This window comes from Aedes albopictus, chromosome 2 (assembly GCF_035046485.1).
Source record: "Aedes albopictus strain Foshan chromosome 2, AalbF5, whole genome shotgun sequence".
In the NCBI taxonomy this organism is placed as follows: Eukaryota; Metazoa; Arthropoda; class Insecta; order Diptera; family Culicidae; genus Aedes; species Aedes albopictus.
In genome coordinates, this window is record NC_085137.1 from 407,340,055 (window position 1) to 407,360,660 (window position 20,606).

Consider the following 20,606-nt stretch of genomic DNA (forward strand, 5'->3'; position numbering starts at 1 on the left):
CAGGAATTTGCGAAGGGATTCCTCCAGGAATTTTGGACGGGATTCCTTCAGGAATTTCCAAAGGAATTCCTCCAGGTATTTCCGAAGGAATACCCTCAGGAATTTTTGAAGATATTCCTCCAAGAATTTCCAAAGGAATTCCTGCATACATTAAAAAAAATACGAGGATGCAGGAGAATTCTATTTTTACTAGTCAAAAAACAGCTCTGATCATCTAAGTTTTTCGGTTAAGTTAGAATATTGTTGCTCGGTCAGGGGGGGGGGGGCACGGCCCTCCCCTGATCCCCCCCCCTGGCTACGCCCTTATCGTTTTGCAGTCTTGGAAGGTATGATTCATAATTTTCTACAAGAAGAGTTAATCGATTTAAATTAAGGAGACAAGGAGCGACCTCTGGGATTTTTTGTCTGAAAGTCTAACTTTTCCCATAGTAAATCCTATGCAAACATTGAACCGCTTGCACTAAATTATAGTTTCATCGAATGCGCTGAAATTTTGTACAGTTCATATGGGACCTGAATGGGATCTACACAAGCATGTCCCATGCTACCCGAGCAGGAATAAATAACTGACTCAAACCTAGAGCATACCAAAGTCAGGTATCATACCAAGACAATGTATTGTTTGGTTATCCTGGTATTGAAAATAACTTATTTTGATATTTTGTAGGTATTAATAAAATACCTCAACGAGGTATTGGTTTGATGTTGAGGACTGCTTGAGGTATTATTCAATTATGGAAAAATAGCTATTTATATGGAAAAATCGCCGATTATTATTTAGGTATTGCAATACCTAAAGTCATTATTCACGCGTTATGTACAGAATACACACCAGTTATTATTTTAGGTATTTTACCTCTTATGCAGGGCTACTTATTACCTCATTCAGGTTGTAGGTATTCGGTTTTCCATACCTGAGTTAGGTATTCTTAAGCTATTTTCTCCTGCTCGGGTAGTGTCCACAATTGGTAAACTTGCCCTAATATAGAGCAGAAAAACGCATCAGATATCGCTAAGCTTGCTCTGGCTTACTCCTCACACAAAAAGTTTTCTCGAGAGCTAAAGTCCGTTCGCAAGTAGAAACCACTGCAATGCTATTAGCGCGCGGCCGATCTTCCTTCAGTCCTGTTTACTTCGTCGTCCAGACCGGTTGAGCAGTTTGTAGCAACCGCGCTTGCTATTCGCCTGACAACCCGCGAAACTCACGGCGACGGCAGTCTTCCTCGTTGTCCCGCGACAATTTAATATATCTCGTTGTACATAGCAACGGCTGCTAACGCCTACTGAGAGTTGTGCCCGTCCGACCATATTAAATTGGTTCCAATTTCGCCGAGTTAATCAATTTAGGAGTGCTACGATTGCCAAAAGTGCGATAGTACTGGAAGCATATTAGCTGTTAGACCGGTAGTGCGTTTAACTCAGTACACCTTCTGATCTAGTGGAATCAGCGAAATTCAAACATGTTGCTAACCAAACAGTTGCTGAGCAGAAATGCATTGGCTGCATCAGGTAGGTTTATACCGTGCCGTGTCTTATCAAACGAAAAACAAACGATATTCAGTCGGTTGTCTCATTCAGTGCTCGGCAGGAAACCGGTTCCGCGAAAAAAATGCGAGAAAGACAAAAATGATAAAATATGCATCAAAGTAGCGCGATGAGCATAAGCAAATTGTGATCAAATTAATGCTATGCAGGTGAAAAATTTGGAACCATAGCCAAAGGAATGGAGACGCATGGTATCCAACCATGCGTATAGTTCAATTTCGTGTTCAAAGGGAATCGCTCAAGAAAGTCCTTGAGCGATTTCTAACAGACACTTTCTACAGAGACTGCCATTTGAATTATCATTTCTTCGCAACTGCGTACTGCGATCGAAAAAAATCGGCTTCTTGAGCGATTCAGGCAAGGAATTTCGCATGCATCAAGATAGGCCGAAAAATTCCTTCCGAACTGCAAACTGCCCTTATGGAAGAAAGTGAAATAAAACTTACACTTCTTCACCGTACAATGGCGTAGATGATTTATTGACGTTGATATGAAAATGTGACTCCGGAATTTCGGAATATAAGAGTGTTGGATCATTTGGACAACGCGTCAAATGGTCCCAACTCCCCGCAATTGGCATTCTATACAGGTATGAAAGAGTTTAGAAGAATCTGGATTCCAGTCTACGAAAAGTTCAAATGCATCCCACTTGACGGTACCTGCAAGATAATTATCAGTTTCGGACTCTGCGTTCAGAAATAGTCTCGGAAGAGAAGATTTATGCAACGTTTTGGGGGAGCGAACGTTGAAATGTGACGAGAGCAATGATTGACACATTCAAGGTCAGCCGAAAATGTGCGTCACTTTTGGTCAGTGACTTTTGGTTGGAAAATGTCGCTTCAAAAAATGCGGGTCGAGTCGGGGAATATTATGGCTTGTGCCTATGAAATCTCAGTAAGCCAGCTGTTGGAACGTTACGAATGAATTTTGTAAAGTATGCTGATTTTTGGGGTTAAGCGAGTAAGCGAGCTTAAAGCTGTTTTTAGTAGAGTTCATGTTTAGATCTAATCTAGATTAGATTAGAAATCTGTCTACAGATTTTTTTTATTCCTTGTTGGGTATACAGGGTGTTAGGTTCATGAGTGCAAACTTTTTAAAGGGTGATAGAGGACCATAAATGGTGAAAAAAAATGTTCTACGCATATGGTCAAATCTCAACCGTTACGTAGTTATTGAACTCCCAATGTTTTTGACTCTTATTGCCTTAACTGGCTATAACTTTAAAATGGTCAAACTTGTCGCAGTTTTTTTACCCTTATTCGAAAGATTATTGAATTTTCTATCAAACGGCGTCATTGAATCGATTGGTTTAGTTAAATAACTAAGTTTTCTAGAGCAAAATAGCTAAAAATAGTGTGTTTTAATTTGTTTGTGTCAATTATCTTTGAAACATGCGTAATAAATCAGAATTCTTTCTTTGGCAAAGTTGTGGCCCCTGTTCCAATCTACAATTCGTTCTTTAACGCCAAATTTGTAACCTTTATCGTTTTCTTGCAATTTTGCTTTAAATGTGCGGCACAGTGCGCGAAAAGTGCTTATAATGACGATTGCAAATTTATGATCTGAAATTCGGGGATTAAATCGAAATTGCAAGAAAACGATAAGAGATAGAAGTTTGATGTCATAGAACGAATTGTAGAGTGGAACAGGGGCCACAACTTTGCCAAAGAAAGAATTTTAAATTATTACGCATTTTTCAAAGAAAATTTACAAAAACAAATTAAAACACACTATTTTTAACTGTTTAGCTTTAGAAAACTTAGTTATTTAACTAAACCAATCGGTTCAAAGATGCCATTTGATAGAAAATTCAATAATCTTTCGAATAAGGTTGAAAAAACTGCGATGAGTTTGACCATTTTAAAGTTACAGCCAGTTAAGGCAATAAGAGTCAAAAACATGGGGAGTTCAATAACTACGTAACGGTTGAGATTCGACCATATGCGTAGAACATTTTTTTTTCACCATTTATGGTCCTCTATCACCCTTTAAAAAGTTTGCACTCAGGAACCTAACACCCTGTATAAGCCACTGCGACCAGTTTTTAGAATCTATTGTCTACAGATTAGAAATCTATCTACATTGTATCAAACAATTATCCGTACAGTATTTTTTGGTCAAAATCATACGTCAATCAAAAAACGCTGAAATTTTGACCAATAACTGGCTGGCCAAAATGTTTGGAATAGGCAACTTTTTTACTCTCACAAAAAAGTTCAACATGCTGTAAATTTTCATACTTACTCGATACTTGATGGGCTACAACTCGTAGCGGTGAGTCTACGCCGAATGAAATATCCGCCTCCACTGGCCTCGGTCCTGGGCCAATCGCTTCCAGTCGCCCTGAACGTTTAGAGTCCTTAGGTCCTCCTCAACTGCAAAAAGCCAACATGTGCGCGGCTTTCCACGAAGCCGACGACCCCTTCCTGGTTCTCTGCTGAATATAATTTTAGCTTGTCATTCCTCCGGCATACGAGCCACGTGTCCAGCCCACCGCAACCTGCCGTGTTGTATTCGCTTCACTATATCCAAGGGCGTAGCCAGCTTTTCGGCCAGGGGGGGGGCGAGCACCCTTACACTGAAAACCACTTTGCAGTAACAAGGAGTTCAAATACTTCATCACTTAAAAAAAAATAAAAGTGAAGTATGGGTAATTAACAGGAATGGTTCAATGGAGGAATCATATATGATTATAATCCTGAGGAATTCCTCAAGATATTGCTTCAGGAATTTCTTTACAAATGCCATCATGAATTTGAATTTATCCAGCAGTTTCTCCAGAAATTTCTTAATTATTTTTTCCAGGTTATTTTAATGTAGATATTCCAGCAGAATTACCTGCAGAAAACTTGCATTAACTCTGTTGGGAATACCTTCAGAAATTTCTTCAATAATTCCTCCAGAAGTTTTATTACGAATTTCACCATGCATTCTTTTGAGAATTTCCCCAGTAATTCTTTACAAATATCATTCTTAATTCCAGCAGAAATCCGTTTGAGAAGCTCCAGAAAAAACTTTAAGAATTTCTCCGGGAATTCTTTCAAAAATTCCAATCAAACTAAGATTCCTTTCCTTGAGGAATATCCTAAGTAATTTTTGGAGAAATTTCTTCGAAAAATCCTTTAATGAATTCCTTCGGAATTACCGGAAAAAATCTTTGAAAATTTCTAATGGAATTCCTTCGGAAACTCCTGGAGAAATATCTTTGGAAGTTGCTAGAGGAATGCATTCGGAAATTTTTAAAGGAATCAATCAAAAAATAATTTCAGGAATCCTTGAGGAATTCCACCGGAAATTCCTTGACAAATTCTTCAGAAATTTCTTGAGGAATTCCTTCATTTCTAAAGCTTCTTGAGAAATTCCATAAGACATTCCTTCGAGAGTTCTTCTACGATTTCCTTTAGAAGATTCTTCGGGAACTCCTTGAGGAATTTCTTTGAAATAGATTTAGAATATTCCTTGAGGAACTCCTTCGGAGTTTTGGTGAGGAATTCTTCCGAAAATTCCTTGAGGAATTCCTTCAAAAATTCTTTGAGGAATTCATCCGGAAATTTCTGTGAGAATTCCTTCCCAAATTCCTGAAGCAATTCTTTCGAAAATATTAAAAAAAAAATCCACTAGAAGTCTCATGAGATATCCCTTCTGAAATTCCATAAGGAATTTCTTTAAGAATCTTTCAAAACTTCCTTGAAAAAATATTTCGGAAATTCCTGGAGAAATGCTTTTTGTGATTTTTTAATTCCTAGAGTAACTCATTGGGAAATTCTTTGAAGAATTCCTTTAAAAATGCCTTGATAAGGAAAATTCAGAAATTGTTTAAGGAGTTCGTTTGGAAATTTTATTTTATTATATGTCTGAAATGTCTTCTGGAATATCTTCTGAAATTTCGTAAGAAATTGTTTGATAAGTTCGTTGAGGAATTTTTTCGGTTTTTTATAAATCTTTACGAAATTCCTCAAGGAATTCCAGCGAAAGATCCTTGAGAAGTTCCTTCGAAAATTCCTCAAGAAAGTCCTTCAAAAATGTATTGCGGAACTCCTACGAAAACTTGAGAAGCTTCTTCAAACATTCCTTCAGAAACACGTTTGAGATTATGTGAGAAAATCCTAAGGAAATTTTTTGAGGACAACCGCCAAAAATTTTTAGAGGAATTCATTCGGAAATTTCGAGGTATTTCAAGGCAAATCCATAAAAAAATCTTTGGAAATTCCGGGAGGGATTTCTTTGGAAATTCGTGGAGGAATTCCTTCGGAAATTCAGAAGAAAATCTTTTGAAAATTCCAGGAGAAATTCCTTTGAAAATTCCTGGAGGAATTCCTACGGAAATTCCTGGACAAACTCCTCCGAAAACTCATGGAGAAATTCTTCGGGAAAATCCTGGAGGGTTCCTCGGAAATTGTTGGAGGAATTCCTTCGAGAATTCGTGGAGGATTTCCTTCGGGAATTCCTGGAGAAATTTCTTCGGAAATTCCTGGAGTAATTCCTTCGGAAATGCCTGGAGAAATTCCTTCGGAAATACCTGGAGAAATTCCTTCCTGAAACTTCTGGAGGAATTCCTTCGGAAATTCATGGAGGAATTCCTTCAGAAAATCCTTGAGCGAATCTTTCGCAAAAGTCCTGGAGGAACTCCTTCGGAAATTCTTGAAGGAATTCCTGGAGAATTTTTTTTGAAAATTCCTGGTGGAATTCCTTCGGACATTCATAAAAGAATTCCTTCGGAAATTCCGGCAGGAAATCCTTTGAAAATTCCAGGTGAAGTTTCTTTGAAAATCCCTGGAGGAATTCCTTCGGAAATTACTGGAAGATTTCCTTCGGAAATTTATGAACGAATTATTTCGGAAATACCAGGAGGAATTCCTTCGGAAATTGCAGAAGGAATTTCTTTGAAAATTCCTGAAGGATCTCCTTCGGAAATGCCTGGAGGATTTCCTCCGGAAATTTCTGAAGAAATTCATCCGGAAATTCATGGAGGAATTTCTCTGGAAATACCTGTAGGAATTCCTTTGAAAATTCGAGGAGAAGTTTCTTCAGAAATTCGTGAAAGAATTCTTTCGGAAGATTTCTGGAGCAATTCCTTCGGAAATTCATGGAGGAACTCCTTCGGAAAATGCTTTAGGATTTCCTTCGCAATATTCCTGGAAGCATTCCTTCGGAAATTCCTGGAGGATTTTTTTTTCGGAAATTCGTGGAGGGATTCCGTCGGAAAATTTCTGGAGGAATTCCTTTGGAAATTCATGTAGGAATTCCTTCGGAAAATTCTTTTGAAACTCCTTCGCAAAATTCCTGGAGGAATTCATTCGGAAATTCATGGAGGAATTCCTTCGGACATTCATGGAGGAATTCCTTCGGAAATTCCAGGACATCGTTTAAAAATTCAAAGAGGAATTCCTTTGAAAATTCCTAGAAGAATTTCTTCGGAAATTCTTGGAGGAATTCCTCGAGGAATATCTTCGGAAATTCGTAGAGGAATTCCGCCGGAAAATTTCTGGAGGAATTCCTTCGGAAATTCATGGAGGCATTCCTTTGGATAATCCTTTAGAAATCCCTTGGCAAAATTCCTGGAGGAATTTGTTCGGCAATTCATGAAGGAATTCCTTCGAAAATTCATGGAGGGATTTCTTCGGACATTCATGAAGAAATTCCTTCGGAAATTCCAGGAGGAAATCCTTTGAAAATTCCAAGAGGAATTCCCTTCAAAATTCCTGGAAGAATTCCTTCGGAAATTCCTGGAGGAATTCCTCCGGAAATTCCTAGAGTAATTCCTCCAGAAATTTGTGGATGAATTTTTCCGTAATTTCCTGGAGGAATTTCTCCGGAAGTTCCTGGAGGATTTCCCTCGGAAATTCCTGGAGGAATTGCCACGGAAATTCCTGGAGGAATTCTCTCGGAAATACATGGAGGAATTCATTCGGAAAATCCTGAAGGAACTCCTTCGCAAAATTCCTGGTGGAATTTCCGACAGAATTTCTCCTGGAATTTCTAAAAGAATTCTTCCTGGAATTTCCAAAAAAAATCCTTCAAGAATTTCCAAAAGAGTTTCTCCAGGAATTTTCGAAGGAATTTCCAAAGGAATTCTTCCAGGCATTTCCAATTGAATTCCTCCGGGAATTTTTAAAGAAATTGCTCCAAGAATTTCCAAAGGAATTTCTCCAGGAATTTCCGAAATAATTGCTCCAGGAATTTCCGAAGAAATTCCCCTAAGAATTTTCGAAAGAATTCCTGCAGGAATTTCCAAAGGAATTCCTCCATGAATCTTCAAACGAATTTGTCCAGCAATTTCCGAAGGAATTCCTCCCGGAATTTCCGAAAGAATTCCTCCAGGAATTTTTGAAGGAATTCCTAACGGAATTTGTAAAGGAAATCATCCATAAATTTTCGAGGGAATTCCTCTTGGAATTTCCAAAAATAAAATCCAAAATACTTTCCAAAAAAAATTCTCCAGGAATTTCCGAAGGAATACCTCCAGAAATTTCTGAAGGAATTCCTCCAGGAATTTCCGAAAGAATACCTCCAGGAATTTTCGAAGGAATTCTTCCAGTAATTTCCGAAGAAATTATTCCAGCAGTTTCCGAAGGAATTCCTCCAGGAATCATAAAAAGCATTCCTCTAAGAAGTTTTGAATGATTTTTTTCCAGGAATGTGCTAAGGAATTCATCTAAGGATTTTCTCAGGAATTTCTCTATAGATTTCTGAAAGAATTCCTCCAGACATTTCCGGAGGTATTCATCCAAGATTTTTCGAGGGAACTCCCCAAGGAATTTCCGAAGGAATTTCTCCAGAAATTTCCGAAGGATTTCCTTCAGGAATTTCCGAACGAATTCCTTCAGGAATTTCCGAAGGAATTCTTCCAGGAATTTGCGAAGGGATTCCTCCAAGAATTTTGGAAGGAACTCCTGGATTTTTTTAAGGAATTCCTCCAGGATTTTTTGAAGGAATTGCTTCAGGAATTTCCGAAGCAATTCCTCCCGGAATTTCCGAAAGAATTCCTCCAGGTATTCCTAAAGAAAATCCTTCTGGAATTTCCGAATGAATTCCTCCAGGAATCTCCAAAGGAATTCGTCCAGCAATTTCCGAAGGATTTCCTCCCGGAATTTCTGAAAGAATTCCTCCAGAAATTTCCGAAAGTATTCATCTAAGATTTTTTGAAGGACCTCGCCAAGGAATTTTTGATGGAATTCCTCCAGTAATTTCCGAACGAAGTCCTTCAGGAATTTCCGATGGCATTTCTCCAGAAACTTCCGAAGGAATCCTTCCAGGATTTTGCAAAGGGATTCCTCCAGGAATTTCCAATGGAATTCGTCCAGCAATTTCCGATGGAATTCCTTCAGGAATTTCCGAAAGAATTCCTCCAGGAATTCCTAAAGGAATTTCTCCTGGAATTTCCGAATGAATTCCTCCGGGAATCTCCAAAGGAATTCGTCCAGCAATTTCAGAAGGAATTCCTCCCGAAATTTCTGAAAGAATTCCTCCAGGAATTTTTTGAAAGAATTTCTAATGGAATTTCCGAAGGTATTCCTCCCGGAATTTCCGAAACAATTCTTTCAGGATTTTCCGAAGGAATTCTGCTAGGAATTTCCGACGGTATTCCTCAAGGAATTTCCAAAAAAAAAATCTAAAAATAATTTCAGAAAAAAATCCTCCAGGAATTTCTGAAGGAATTCCTCCAGGAATTTCCAAAAGAATTCGTCCAGCAATTTCCGAAGGAATTCCTCCCGAAATTTCTGAAAGAATTCCTCCAGGAGTTTCCGAAGGAATTCCTCCAGGAATTCCGCTAGGAATTTCCGAAGGAATTCCTGCAAGAATTTCAAAAAAAAAATCCAAAAAGTATTTCCGAAAAAAATCCTCCACGACTTTCCGAAGGAATTCCTCCAGGACTTTCCGAAGGAATACCTCCAGGAATTTTCAATGACATTCGTCCAGCAATTTCCGAAGGAATTCTTCCAGGAATTTCCAAAAGCATTCCTCAAAGAAGTTTGGAATTATTTGGTCCAGGAATTTCGTAAGGAATTCACCTAAGGATTTCCTCACGAATTTCTCTATGGATTTCTGAAAGAATTCCACCAGGAATCTCCGAAGGTATTCATCCAAGATTTTCCCAAGGAACTGCCCAAGGAATACCCGAAGGAATTCCTCCAGGAATTTCCGAAGGAATTGCTCCAGAAATTTCCGAAGGAATCCTTCAGGAATTTCCGAAGTAATTTCTTCAGGAATTTCCGAAGGAATTCCTTCAGGAATTTCCGATGGAATTCTTTCAGGAATTTGCGAAGGGATTCCTCCAGGAATTTTGGATGGAATTCCTTCAGGAATTTCCAAAGGAATTTCTCCAGGTATTTCCGAAGGAATACCCTCTGGAATTTTCGAAGATATTCATACAAGAGTTTCCGAAGGAATTCCTGCATACATTGAAAAAATACGAGGATGCAGGAGAAAACAGCTCTGATCATCTAAGTTTTTCGGTTAAGTTAGAATATAGTTGCTCGGTCAGGGGGGGGCCACGGCCCCCCCCCCCCCCTGCCCCCCCTGGCTACGCCCTTGACTATATCCATCTCTTTATATACCTGGTACAATTCGTAGTTTATGCGACGCCGCCAGATGCCGTCCTCCAGTTTACCGCCAAGTATTGTTCGCAGCACTTTACGTTCGAAGACTCCAAAGGCTCTCCGATCAACTTCTTTTAACGTCTATGTTTCATGACCGTATAAAGCGACCGGGAGAATCAGAGACTTGTACAACGCGAGTTTTGTCTTCGTTTGCAGCCTGCGGGACCTCAGCTGGTTTCGCAGACCGAAAAAGGCCCGATTTGCAGCCGTAATCCTTTTTTTCACCACGCGGGTAACATCATTGTCGCACGTCACTAGAGTACCAAGATAAACAAATTCATCCACAACTTCAAACTTTTCCCCACCTAGCACCACTACGTCACCACTACAACGGCCGGACCGACGTTGAACACCAGCAATCATGTACTTAGTCTTTGTGGTGTTGATCGTAAGCCCTAGCAGTCTCCCTCTTAAAAGGTACGAACGCCTCTTCCACGGCCCGACGGTCGATTCCGATGATGTCGATATCGTCCGCGAAGCCCAGGAACATACGCGACTTCGTGACAATGGTTCCGCTCCTGTGCACACCAGCTCTCCTTATCGCTCCTTCCAGTGCTATGTTGAACAGTAAGTTCGAAAGAGCATCGCCCTGCTTCAATCCGTCAAAGGTAACGAACGATGACGAAATTTCATCCGCAACCCGTACACTTGATTTCGATCCATCAAGCGTCGCACGAATCAGTCTAATCAGCTTCGCCGGAAAACCATGTTCGATCATAATCTGCCATAACTCGTTTCTCTTCACTGAATCGTACGCCGCCTTGAAATCAATAAACAGATGATGGGTCTGCAAGTTGTACTCTCGAAATTTATCGAGAATCTGCCGCAGGGCGAACATGAACAACTGGTCCGTCGTTGATCGACCCTCACGAAATCCTGCCTGATATTCGCCGACGAGGACTCCTCAATCGGCCTCAGCCTGTGGAACAGAACTCCGGACAAAATTTTGTACGCTGAATTGAGGAGTGTTATTCCTCTGTAATTCGCGCACTCCAGTCGATGCCCTTCTTGAAAAGAGGGCAAATGAGACCATCTAACCAACTAGCAGGCAGTTTTTCCTCCTCCCATATCTTCAATATAATACGGTGTAAGAGTTGATACAGCTGCTCACTACCGTGCTTGAGAAGCTCGGCCGGGAGTTCGTCCTTCCCAGCAGCCTTGTTGTTCTTCAGTCCCCTAATGGCTGTCTTGACCTCGTCTAGCGTTGGAGGTTCCACAGCTTGTCCGTCGTCGTCGATTCGAATTCTGTCCGTCACTCTTCCACTCCCACCGTTCAACAATACCTCGAAGTGCTCTCTCCACCTGGCAGCCACCATTGTCTTGTCTGTCAGCAAGTTTCCATTACGGTCGTTGCACATGACGGGAGAAGGCGCTGTTTTTCTCCGCACGCCATTGACAGTTTCGTATAATCTCCGCATAGCATACTCTCTTGCGCCTGAGCAATCACATTTTCCTCGTGTTCTTTTTTCTTTTTGCGGTGGATTCGTTTTTCGGCTACTCTTGCTTCCCTATATCGCTCCCTTCTCTGCCGGGTCCCCGACACCAACATCCGGCTTCTGGCAACATTCTTCTCGTCCATTACTCTCTGGCACTCCTCGTCGAAATACCCGTTTCTAGTTCGTCTTTGAGCAGTACCTATCACCTCCCGCGCTGCTGTACTCATCGCTCCGTGGATAGACTCCCACAGAGTGTTGAGATTATCGCTCTCGTTGATCTCACTTATCCACTCGTCCAGCTTCTGGTGATAGTCAGCTACCGTACCGTCTGCTGAAAACCGCTGGATGTTGAAACGCATCAATCGCCGGTTCCTAGAGTCCGACACGGTTGATAACCGAGCTCGAATCTTACTAACTACGAGATAGTGATCTGAGTTGATGTTGGGACCTCGAAAAGTTCTAACATCAATTACGTCCGAGAAATGTCGGCCATCTACCAGCACATGGTCGATTTGCTTGCAAGTCTCGCCGTTTGGGTGTCTCCAGGTGTGCTTGCGGATATCCTTGCGTGCAAAGTAGGTGCTACTAATGGCCATCCCCCTGGCGGCAGCAAAGTTGACTAATCTCAGGCCGTTGTCATTAGTGACGGAGTGAAGGCTCTCCGTACCGATGATTGGACGGAAAAAGTCCTCTCTTCCGACCTGTGCATTGGCGTCACCGATGACAACCTTAACGTCGTGTTTTGGGCATTCTCCATAGGTCTTGGCAAGACATTCATAAAACGCATCCTTCACATCATCGGTTTTCTCGTTTGTCGGCGCATAGACATTGATCAGGCTGTAGTTAAAGAATTTGCCCCGGATCCTCAATACACAGATTCGCTCGTTGATCGGCTTCCACCTCATAACTCGCTTCATCTGTTTCCCGATCACTATGAATCCGACCCCATGTTTTGCCTTATCGCTGCCGCTGTGGTAGATGTTATATTTGAACGATGTGTTGGCGACGGGATCCACCGCCCAGAATTCACGTTCACCAGTTTTGGGCCACCGCACTTCCTGTATAGCAGCCACGCACACACCAACTTTCTGCAATTCACGAGCCAAAAGGCTCACTCGTCCAGGTTTATTTAAGGTCCTGACGTTCCAGGTACCGAGTTTCCAATCATACTCCTTATTTCGTTGCCGGGTCGGTTTCCGAGAGTATCGTTCGCATATTCTATTTCTTACTTCATTTTTCGTAGTGTTGAAAGGCTTCAACAGGCTACCTTACCGGGGTCGCGCTGTCTACATTGCGTTGGTGGGGCTGCCACCTTAGGTATAGCTGACGCGATACAGCGTTTCATATTCAGCCGCTGGATGCCAGAACAGACGCTGTTTGAGCCGCACCTCCTTGGTGAACAGACGCTCGCGACGTACCTTCTCAATCTAGCTGAAGTCAGAAGGACAACAGTGTCCAGGCTGCACTACCAGCTAAGCACACAACTCTTAGCTGGCGGTCTTTGTCATCGCTTGACCCGTGGAAGCATGAGGTAGGAAATTTTCATAGAAGGCATCAAAAGTTCTCAAAATTTGACTGTTTGTCAACCTATTATATTTATGTTCATCTTGAAAGGATTAAGGACTGTTTGCAGTTCAGATGGAATTTCTTGGCCTATCTTGATGCATGGGAACTTCCTTACCTTAATCGCCCAAGAAACCGTTTTTCTTCGATCGCAGTACGCAGTTGCGAAGAAATGACAATTCAAATGGCAGTCACCCTAGAAAGTTTCTACCAGGAATCGCTGAAGAAGTTTCTTGAGCGATTCCTTTTGAACTCGAAACTGCGCTTTAAAAGAAAAATACATTTAGTATTTTTGTGTGGTGTTGTAAATTTGACTTTTTTTTTCTTCATATGGGTGAAAATGTCCAACCGGTTTAACTGTAATCGTCGTGAGAAAATATTACATTTTATAACGTCGTATCAAGTATCAATATATTGATGATAAACGTAAACAAATTCATTAAATTCGATTCACTGGCTTCGGAGATATGACAGTTCAAAAATTAGTTCTAAAAAAAAGTGTTTCACGAGAACGGTTCAAGTTTCACAAAATTTTCACCAATGAGGCACATGTAATAGGCTGACCAACAGTCAAAATGTGAGATTATATAAAAATATGAACTAAAACAAAGTTTTCCACAAAATTTTTCACAGTTGGGGAAATTCGTAAAGAAAAGCCGGAAAAAACTATGCCCGAACTCGAGGAAAATTTTTAAAAAAATATTTTTGAGAAGGTTATTTCATTGGCTTTAATCGCTGAAATTTTTGGAATGCACTTTTTTTTCGTTTTTGAGTTATGACCAATTATGTTTAAAAATGTCCAAATGTGCCATATAAGCCATTTCTTTGAAAAATCATAACTTAAGAACGAAGCATCGTAGAAACAAATTTTTTTTTATGAAAACAAATTTTCTCAGGAATCAAAAAAAAATATGAAGTGGAAAAAGTTTTCCACAAAACTTTCTACCGTTGAGAAAATTAATAAAGAAAAGCCGGAAAAACTATGGCCGAACTCGAGGAAAATATTCAAAAAAAATATTTTTGAGGAGGTAATTTCATAAGCTTTGATCGCTGAAATTTTTGGAATGCACTTTTTTTCGTTCCTAAATTATAGGCTTACATGGTCATTTTCCACAAAATTGGCCTTAATTCAGAAAAAAAATAAAAGTGCATTCCAAAAATTTCAGCGATCAAAGCTTATCCCAGTGAATCAAAATTCAACCATCGCGCAACAATAATGACAATGTCGCAACCTGTATTTGTTGCGACAGACAAACCCATGCGACATAAGTTTGTCCCAACTTGAAAATAATGGGATTAACATCGTACACCACGAGTTTAGAGATTTTTAAGCCTTGCATTGCGATTTTCGGACGGTAATTTCGAGTCGGTAAACACTGCAATTCTGGTGAAGCTCTATCATCAAACAGTTTCGACTTTGGGTTAGCAATAATTGATTATTCACGAGTTGAAAAGTTCGCAACAAATTCAGCTTCCGTTTTGTCTGCAACAAAAAATTTCGAGATCATGTCATTATCTGTTACCAGTAGGGATAAAGAGTAATCGTCGCACCTTCTTTGTTGCTTGTTTTGTGTGTTCTCTTCACTGGCTTATCCCTGTCGGGACGAACCAGCACAATCGTGCTGTTTTTCGGCATTGGATTTACACATTTTTTCAATTGTTTTTTCCTCAAAATATGTGATGTAAATAATTTTTATGCAATTCAGTATCATAATTTATATTTTATCCCCGAGATGAACCAGCCCTGGGCTGAAAATCTCGTTAATAAAGATGATAATAATAATATTTTATCTAACTTATTTCGGTATCATAATAGCCATTTTTTCCGAACTGGTTCATTATGCATCTGAAATGAGTTGTATAATGAAAAATAGTTGTATAATGTTTATAATGCAACTCATTTGAGTTGCATTATGAACATTATGCAACTCAAATTAGTTGCATTATGAAAAAAACATTGCATAAAATTTTGTATGGAACTCGTTGCAAAACTCACATTTTTCAGCACTCTTCGACTAGTGCTGAAAAAATCAACTTTTTGCAACTCGTTACATAAATAACTATTATGATCGAGTTACTACTATAACTTGTGATTCTGAGCCTCAGTTTTGATTGGAATTGTTTATAAAAAACGCCACAATAAGTTAAACAAAAAGTAAACAATCACCCTAGAAGTTGAAAAATGTTTATCTGTCGTTATGTTATGTTATGTTATGTTATTTTTAACTAAAAATTTTGAAAGAGGGAAAAGCTCCTTTGAGTGATTTGCTCATTTATCTGTCGTTTTTTTATACATATTCGTTTAATCCAGGTATGCAGAGATAAAAATCGATAGAAAAAGAGTAGTTCTGCAAAACAACAAAGAAAAAGTGGTGCTTTTTTGGAAAGCACAAGATTTCGCGGTGGTCAAAGTGGGACTAGCACAATTGTGCTGTTCTGTCCCCAAAGCGGTCCCAGTTCCGTCGAAAATTGCTTATTGTTAGGCGTTTTATGGTATAGAAGAGTGATTTGATATACAAAGTGTTAATTTGTAAAAATTTGTACGAGTTTTCTAAAGAACTTTGAATACTTGGGTGAATAATATTACTCAATATTCTTGAAATCATGAATTAAATTGGAACAAGAATTTGCTGTTCTTATTATCTTCTTCTTATTCACTTCTATGATTTGAATACCCTGTTCCTAGATTTAAAATTATACGTCTAAACTTCTACAAACTGAAACTTTGCAGTGATTGAATAATTACAATAAATCTTCTGTACCATAAAGCGCCTGATAGTAGGCTATTTTTAGCAATTACAGACTGTTTCAGAAATAATAAATACACTTTGTTTATTACATTAAATGAACTGTTCTAATGATTTTTACCAACTTCTTTCAGAGTATGGCATATTGTACTCCATATTTTTATATTTCCTTTCAATTGTCTTGATATTTTAAAGAACTATCGAGTTCTCTAACAAATAATTTATTTTTTTCAAATTTGCATTTGCACAAAGGTGTTTTTTAATGATTTCAACATTATTCATCACTAAATACCAAAAATTATCTAATTTTTATCACATTCACTTTCTCAACAAGTTGTCTAAGGAATGCCTTGATCAAAATTTGGAAAAAATCGATAAAGGCATTTCCACAACATTTTTTCGGAGATCAAGTTTCTTATTTTTTAAGGTTTTCTACGAAACATAAGAACTACCACACAGTTTCTTAGCTTTCCTGAACGCATTTAATCTAAACAAACTATTTTTTTAGCTCATTCGATCCTTCAGATGACAAAGCTTGTCATACCATAAAAAAGGAAAACCGTAAGCAATAATTAAAACATTCGTTTGCTTAACGTTTGTTGCTACTGGTGTTGTTGAGAAATTTGAAACAAAAAAATTGTATTGAGAAGGCCCGTAATGGTGGTTCTTGATCACATATTCCAGTAAAAATTACGCTTACCAATCGAGAAATATCTTTTATTATCAATACAGCAATTTTTATTGTGTTTGGAAATGAAATATTTTATCTGTGAGATTTTTTTCTTTTCTACTATGTTACATTTTTTGACCACTTTGTGCAACAACAAAATTGGTATTATTTGCTTCGTTATCATGTTTACTATGAGAGCTAGAAGAAACTTTTTTGGATATTGTGCTCAAATTGAAATGGCAGTAAATCGTTAGTGTATTTATAATTTCTGAAACAGTCTATACTTAGAGAACATCGACCGGCTTGAGGACGAAGCAGCACAATTGTGCTGGTAATAATTTGACCCCAAAAAGTGCATAGGTGGATAAAGTAGCCGAAGTAAAGAAAGTTTAATTCTAGAGGACGTTAAGTTTATAAGAGAAAATTTGCAACAATATTTTTTTGAAAATTTTCCGCGAATTCGGGCATAGTTTTCCGGCTTTTCTTTATGAATTCTGTGGAAATTTTTTTTTAAGTTCATATTTTTTTGAATTCCTGAGAAAATTTGCTTTCATTTTCATGAAAAAACTTTGTATCTACGATGTTTGGTTCTTAAGTTATGATTATTCAAAGAAAAGGCTTATATGGCACATTTGGACATTTTTCAACACAATTGGGCATAACTCAAAAACGAAAAAAAAGTGCATTCCAAAAATTTCAGTGATCAAAGCTTATAAAATAATCTTCTCAAAAATATTTTTATTTGAAGATTTTCCACTAGTTCGGGCATAGTTTTTGCGGCTTTTCTTTACGAGTTTTCTCAACTGTGGAAAATTTTGTGGAAAACTTTTTTCAGTTCACATTTTTTTTTATTTCTGAGAAAATTTGCTTTTATTAAAAAAAAAACTTTGTACCTATCTACGATGCTCCGTTTTAGAGATGATTAATCAAAGTAGGTAGTGTCAGGGGAAAACAAAAAAAATCCACCTGAGTTATCCGGGGAAATAGGCGACCCTGAATTTTTCTCATTTTTTTTTTTGTTCATATATCCATGAGCCCTTCCTGTGGAAAAAGTTTCACGCAAATTTGAAACCCTTCGGCCCAATTTGTACGATAATAAAAAAAAAAATCCCCTAAGGACGTTTCTTCAGAAACTACTCCAGGGATTCCTTGAGGAATTCCTTCAAGGATTCATCCAGGAATTTCTGCGGGTATTCCACCAACATTTTTTTCAGGGATTCTCCCTGGAATCCCTCTGGGGATAATTCCTCCAAGAATTCCACCGGGAATTCCTCCAGACATTCCATGAAGGATGCCTACAGGAATTCATCAGAATTCCTCCGCATATTCTTCCTAGATTTCTCTGAGATTTCTCCAGAAATTTCCTCCAGAATTCCAGACTCTCCAGAATTCCTCAGACCGATTCCAGAATTCCTCCAGTTATTCCACTGAATTAGGCTATACTCTGGATTCTTCGGATAATATCGGAATTCTCTGAAATTCCATTGAATTCTCTGGGTATTTCTCCAGAAATTCCACCAGAAATTTCCCGGAGATTCCTCCTGGAATTCCCCAGAGATCTCCTCAGGAATTCTTCGGGTATTGCTCCAGCATATTTCCGGGATTCTTCAGGAATTCTTCTCTCCTTCACCTTTAGTGGTTCCTGAGCACTTCCACAGTATAATTGAAGGGCTTTCTTTGCCTGCCATTGCAGACCCTCAGGAATCTTCTTGGGTAATTCCAAGAATTTTCCCCTGAATCTTCCAGAATTCCTCAGGAATTCTGAATTCCAGAATTCCTCGAATTCTTCCAGGAATTCCTACTATTGGGATTTCGTCCTAGAGTAATTTCGGGAGAATATCTGGAGATATTTCTGGAGCAATCCCGAGAGGAATCCATCTCGCCAGCAGCGAGTTCTATGTTCCTCATAAGGAGCTCTTAACAAAATTCCCAGAGGGAACTCCTGACGGAATCTTCACAGGAAGATCCTGGCAGCATCGTCATATGGAATTCTCGGCCAAAGGCTTTAGGAACTTTAGAGAAAATTCCTGTTGTAATCTCCAGACGGGTTTCCCGATGGAATCCCTAGCTCAGTCTTCACCACCAATGCTTGAATCCTCGGTCGCAAAGAGAATCGACCAACGAACGTAAACTGGATCTAAGCAAAAAGGATTCTCCGTCAATACTTACTTTGAGCCTAGGACTGAGATCATCCGGACCTCTTGTAGCATACGTTAACGCCGATTGAGTGTGCGATAAAACAGACCGGACATCTTATGTACAGCGCACTACTTCGGACGTAATGTTCAACGCATAGGAAAGGCAGCGAAAGTCAATGAAGTTATTTCGAAAACCAATTTAAGTCCAAATCTAGAAAAACGTGCGCTGGAGCCGGCTTTCTTATACCTGATATCCGATCACAATTGCATATTGTGTCGTTTGTTCCACCTGTTGAATAATTCCATTGCCTCGTCTTGCTTTCTTTCCAGGAAATCTGAACACCCTGCAGGTGCTTCGTCACGCGAGCAGCGTAACTGCTGCCAGCGCACACTTCCGCCAGATCGTCCAAACCCAACTGGATGAAATCGAAAAGGCTGGGACCTACAAACGGGAACGAATCATCGTTTCACCTCAGGCCACGTCCATCAACGTGGAGGGCTCCCAGGGTAAAATCCTCAACTTTTGCGCCAACAACTATCTTGGATTGGCTGTGAGTACATGTTCTCCAGATCCAGAACATCCTGGAAAGATTACCCAATTCTCGCATTCTCTTCCAGTCCCACGCGGACGTCGTTGACTTCAGCAAGAAAGCCCTGGATGAATACGGCGCCGGACTGAGTTCGGTGCGGTTCATCTGCGGCACCCAAGACATCCACAAGCAGCTGGAGAAGAAGCTATCGGAGTTCCATCAACGGGAGGACACCATCTTGTACGCGTCCTGCTTCGATGCCAATGCCGGAGTCTTCGAGGTGGTACTGACCCCGGAAGATGCCGTGTTCTCGGATGAGCTGAACCACGCGTCGATCATCGACGGGATTCGACTTTGCAAGGCCAAAAAGGCGCGGTATCTCCACAGAGATATGGCCGATTTGGAGGAGAAGCTGAAGTCGACAGATGCCCGCATCAAGATGATCGTCACGGATGGGGTGTTCTCGATGGACGGAAACGTCGCTCCGCTGCCGGAGATCTTCGCCTTAGCGGAAAAGTACAACGCCCTAACTTTTGTGGATGATTGCCATGCGACCGGGTTCTTCGGAGCGACCGGAAGGGGGACGGAGGAGTTCTACGGCATGCTGGGACGGTGCGACATCATCAACTCGACGTTGGGCAAAGCTTTGGGAGGAGCTGCCGGAGGTTACACCACTGGGCCCAAGGAGTTGGTAGACTTGCTGCGGCAAAAGTCTCGCCCTTACCTGTTCTCGAACTCCCTTCCACCTCCGGTGGTGGCCAGTGCCATGAAGGTAATCCAAATGCTGATGGAGTCCAACAAGTTGACGGCCCGGGTGCAGAGCAATACGAAACGCTTCCGGGACGCCATGACCAAGGCAGGGTTTACGATCTCCGGCATGGATCACCCAATCAGTCCGGTGATGCTGGGCGATGCACGACTGGCATCGGTATTTGCCGACGAGATGCTCAAACGGGGAATCTACGTCATCGGATTTAGCTATCCGGTGGTGCCGAAGGGTAAGGCCCGTATCCGGGTGCAACTGTCGGCTGCTCATACGGATGAGGAAATCGATCGAGCGGTGGCCGCATTTATTGAAGTGGGCAAGCAGCTTGGGGTGATTTCGTAAACGAATGTGGAAACTGATTAAAAAACTGATTTTTAATTTATTTGTTGGTATTAGTAGTAGATATTACTTCGAAATCCTTATCATTGCTCAGAGGCGTTTTACACTAACCGATGACGACACCACGTAGAATATTTAGTCGTCTCATACTCGTACTTCAACTTTCGATGATTATTACCGCGCGTCGAAGTCGAACACCGCGGCTCAACATCGAGCGGCTGTGTAACGTAGAAGTGGCGCAACAGTTAGCAGTGGCCCTACCAGCGGAAGAG

General features: G+C 40.2%; 1 protein-coding gene across 1 annotated transcript; it reads left to right on the forward strand.

Moving 5' to 3' along the window:
- Positions 1–1,102: 1,102 nt before the first annotated feature.
- On the forward strand, positions 1,103–20,373 carry LOC109408975 (2-amino-3-ketobutyrate coenzyme A ligase, mitochondrial). Its single transcript, XM_019682409.3, has 3 exons — positions 1,103–1,509; positions 19,030–19,250; positions 19,318–20,373. The coding sequence occupies exons 1-3, from the start codon at positions 1,461–1,463 to the stop codon at positions 20,335–20,337; spliced, it is 1,290 nt and encodes a 429-aa protein (XP_019537954.2). The 5' UTR covers positions 1,103–1,460; the 3' UTR covers positions 20,338–20,373.
- The last annotated feature ends 233 nt before the right edge of the window (positions 20,374–20,606 follow it).

What these genes read in the sequence shown, in the direction of transcription:
- LOC109408975 (XM_019682409.3), top strand. Translation starts at nt 1,461, where the DNA reads ATGTTGCTAACCAAACAGTTGCTGAGCAGAAATGCATTGGCTGCATCA. An exon ending in AAATGCATTGGCTGCATCAG is followed by an intron (nt 1,510 to 19,029) that starts GTAGGTTTATAC and finishes CTTTCTTTCCAG; the next exon opens with GAAATCTGAACACCCTGCAG. An exon ending in ACAACTATCTTGGATTGGCT is followed by an intron (nt 19,251 to 19,317) that starts GTGAGTACATGT and finishes ATTCTCTTCCAG; the next exon opens with TCCCACGCGGACGTCGTTGA.